General features: G+C 38.4%; 1 protein-coding gene across 1 annotated transcript; it reads right to left on the bottom strand.

Moving 5' to 3' along the window:
- Positions 1 to 2,067: 2,067 nt before the first annotated feature.
- Positions 2,068 to 3,325, bottom strand: LOC114641247 (olfactory receptor 6N1-like). The gene has a single exon (XM_028790326.2). It carries the CDS (start codon positions 3,278 to 3,280, stop codon positions 2,327 to 2,329), a length of 954 nt encoding a protein of 317 aa, XP_028646159.1. The 5' UTR covers positions 3,281 to 3,325; the 3' UTR covers positions 2,068 to 2,326.
- Between the last annotated feature and the right edge of the window lie 382 nt (positions 3,326 to 3,707).

The raw sequence follows: 3,707 nt of genomic DNA, 5'->3' as shown, positions 1-3,707 counted from the left end.
GTGAAGTTTGAATACACAATGGGCGGTCGGAAAATCGAAAGTCCACCTTATGAGAAGGATTTAGGAGTCGTAGTGGACTCTAAGCTGTCGACTTCCAGACAGTGTTCAGAAGCCATTAAAGAGGCTAACTGAATGTCAGGTTATATAGCGCCTTGATGTGTGGAGTACAAGTCACAGAAGGTTCTGCTCAACCTTTATAACACACTGGTGAGGCCTCATCTGGAGTACTGGGTGCAGTTTTCATCTCCAGGCTACAAAAAGGACATAGCAGCACTAGAAAAGGTCCAGAGAACAGCAACGAGGCTGATTGAGGGGCTACAGGGGATGAGTTATGAGGAAAGATTTAAAGAGCTGAGCCTTTACAGTTTAAATAAAAGGAGATTAAGAGGAGACCTGACTGAAATGTTTAAAATTATGAAGCAAATTAGTCCAGTGGATTGAGATGGAGACTTTAAAATGAGTTCATCAAGGACTTGGGGACACAGTTGGAAACTTGTGAAGGGTAAATTTCACACAAACATTAACAGGTTTTTTTTTACACAGAGAACCACAGACATTTGGAAGAAGTCACCCAGCAGTGTGGAAAACATTAGGACTTTAAAAACTCAACTTGATGTTATTTTGGAAGAATTAAGTGGATAAGGACTGGCAAGCTTTGTTGGGCTGAATGGCCTGTTCTCGTCTAGAGTGTTCTAATGTTCTAAAGTTTTAATATTGATCCCTTTTCCCCAAAAACAAAGAGGAGGCTGAGATAGTAAAATTGGTGAAAGGCAAAGGAAGGAGAAGAACCTAAAAAAAGAGAAATCAATGCTGTACATCTCACTAAGTATTCTCGGTGATAATGTCTCATTCAGTCAGCTCTTAAATCGTATGCGCTTAACACCTTGACAGGGTCATTTGTTTTTGATGCCTTATATCGTGAAAATGTGCATTCTGTTACTAGAAATTAACTAGTCCTCACGTACATGTATTGCCAGAACAGAATCTACGGGATTCACTTTGCCGATGCTTTTTCAAATTTGAAAACCTGGAAGAAGCATCTGCTACAGTGCCAGATCCAGTGAGAATTCACCCCCAGCAACATTGCCAATGCAGTACGCTACAGAGAAAAATGTTTAAAATGACACAATCAGAATAGCTGCAGTTTATTTTATCACTTGTGTTGATACTTAATTCTTCCAAAGTCACATGCCCGCAGCACCAGGACTGTGAGTCGTTTACATGTTCCTGCAACTATATGACCAAATTATTTCATTGATACATTTTTCATTGCAAAGTAAATCCATAGCTGAGGGCACTAGTAGAAGTTAAGGGGAAATAAATTCAAGATATAAATTGGGACGCACTTCCTCACAGAAAGCTCATTCAGAATCATTAAATCAAACAGCTAAACTGGAAACCTGAACACATTGACTGTTGAATACCAGTTAACTCATTGTTGGTGATCTACTGATGGACACCACCTATGAGCTATCTCGTACACCATCTTTGAAGTTGCAGTGCCAAATACGAGCATGTTCATGGGTAACACCTGTAAAAAGAGCACAGCGGGAGTCTGAAATAAGAACGTGGTGAGAAGTTAAGCAAAATGACCCCTTTTATTGGCTTACTAGAAAGATTACAATAAGCAAGCTTTCGAGGCAACTCAGGCCCCTTCTTCAGGCAAGACGTAATCAAGCAACATGGTACAACACCCTAGCACTACTGAAATAAGAATGTAAAATCAATGTGGCATCATTGAACACAATATATTTTTAACTTTCAGTTAGTGTTTTCCATATTTGGATAACAATGAGTTTCAACAAAAAATAATGTGCATGTGTAGAACCACAACCGTCTGAAAACCTCTCAATGACTTTCAACGAGTCTCATCACTGGAAACTGCGACATTCGATTACAACACATTTAGCAACATCTAACTTATTAGATCCAGCCGAGTTATCGCTCAGATGCCGCGCACAAAGAATTTTCTGTTCTCTGCGCCAGCTACGAGGTAACTTGAATAGCTTGTTTTTATAAAAAATAATTTTTTATCTTAATAAATAGTATATTAAAATAACACCCTGATTTTGCATTGGTGTCATGAACAAATTCACTTATTTCCACTGGGGCATTCAAAGTGTTAAAAGCTATCTGGACGAAGTACTTGAACACCTTCTGTAGTCGATAACCAATCAAGTCTGAAGGACTGAATAGTGTGCTTCTTATTTTCTTATGTTTAAACTTGTGCCTGAAGGTTGCTAATATATTTACTATTAAATATGATCATACATTCAGAGCTATGGAGTCAAAGAGAATAAGACTGATCCCCGAGTATTTACACCCATCAATTTCCGTTGGGTAATATGTCGATCCTTTTCAGCAGTCTCACAAAGCTGACCTTAATCTCTTTTGTCCTCAAACAATAAATGACTGGGTTCATTAATGGCGGAGTCACATTCTGAATGAGTGCTGCTATGACGCGAATATCAAGAGAACTGCCTGGGACTCGGCCTGCGGTGTACACACCGGCAGCAACCAGGAAAAACACTGAAATGACCAGTAGGTGTGTACCGCAGGTCGAAAAGGCCTTCAAACCTCCTTCGTTGCCTGTGACTTTCAGGACTGACATAATGATCTTTGCATATGAAAACAGGATGTACAGCATGGAGCCTAACAGGACACACATTCCTATACTTAAACTTAAATAGCTGTTGATGGTCGTATCAGTGCATGCTAACTTTAACAGTGCGGAATGGTCACAAAAAAAATGGAGGAGCTTGTTGGATCCGCAAAACTGTAGCCTGAAAGTTAAACTGAGTGGAATGGTTAGAGCTATGAAACCACCTACCCAACAACAGACTACTTGTTTGAAGACCACACTGTTGTTTGTAATAGTGTAATAATGGAGTGGCTTACAAATGGCCAGATACCTGTCATAGGCCATGATTGCAAGAAGAAACGACTCCACAGCAGTGACAGATCCACAGAAAAGTGTCTGGATGAAACACCCTGCAATAGAAATTCCACTCGCACCAGTGCCAAGGACAGCTAGCAGTTTGGGAATAGTGGTGGTTGTAATGACTACGTCTACTAGAGCAAGATTGGACATTAAAATATACATAGGAGTGTGCAGGTCTCTGTCAATTAAGACAATAACAATTATAAATAGATTTCCTAATAAGAGGATGGCATATACTGTCAGTAAAACTCCAAAAATGATAAATCTGCTGTTTCTGTCTTGATACCCCGGAAAGCCGATGATGATGAACTCTTGGATTGAGTCATTAAGTTCATTCATTCTGTTTGTGGAAGATGGTCACGCTTAAGGTACTCAAGCTTCAGAAGGCCCTAAAAAGTACAAAAGGAAATTACATTATTAAAATTAGCAGGGAAGTTAAAAAAAGACAAAAAACAACTTTTCATATGATTTAGTTTGAAACAAATCATAATATTTCTGATTGTTATGAAAGATTCAAGGAATATCAAACAATCTGATGACACCCTACTATAATGAAACAACAACCCAACGCTTCAAATTGTCAAAGGAAGAAAATTATCAGAGCAAAATTAAAAGCATACAGTAGATATCTAACATATAGTGCCTTTCACATCTATCTATCTATCTATCTATCTATCTATCTATCTATCTATCTATCTATCTATCTATCTATCTATCTATCTATCTATCTATCTATCTATCTATCTATCTATCTATCTATCTATCT

Source organism: Erpetoichthys calabaricus, chromosome 4 (assembly GCF_900747795.2).
Source record: "Erpetoichthys calabaricus chromosome 4, fErpCal1.3, whole genome shotgun sequence".
NCBI classification, from domain to species: Eukaryota; Metazoa; Chordata; class Cladistia; order Polypteriformes; family Polypteridae; genus Erpetoichthys; species Erpetoichthys calabaricus.
This window is presented reverse-complemented; position numbering and strand designations above follow the sequence as displayed.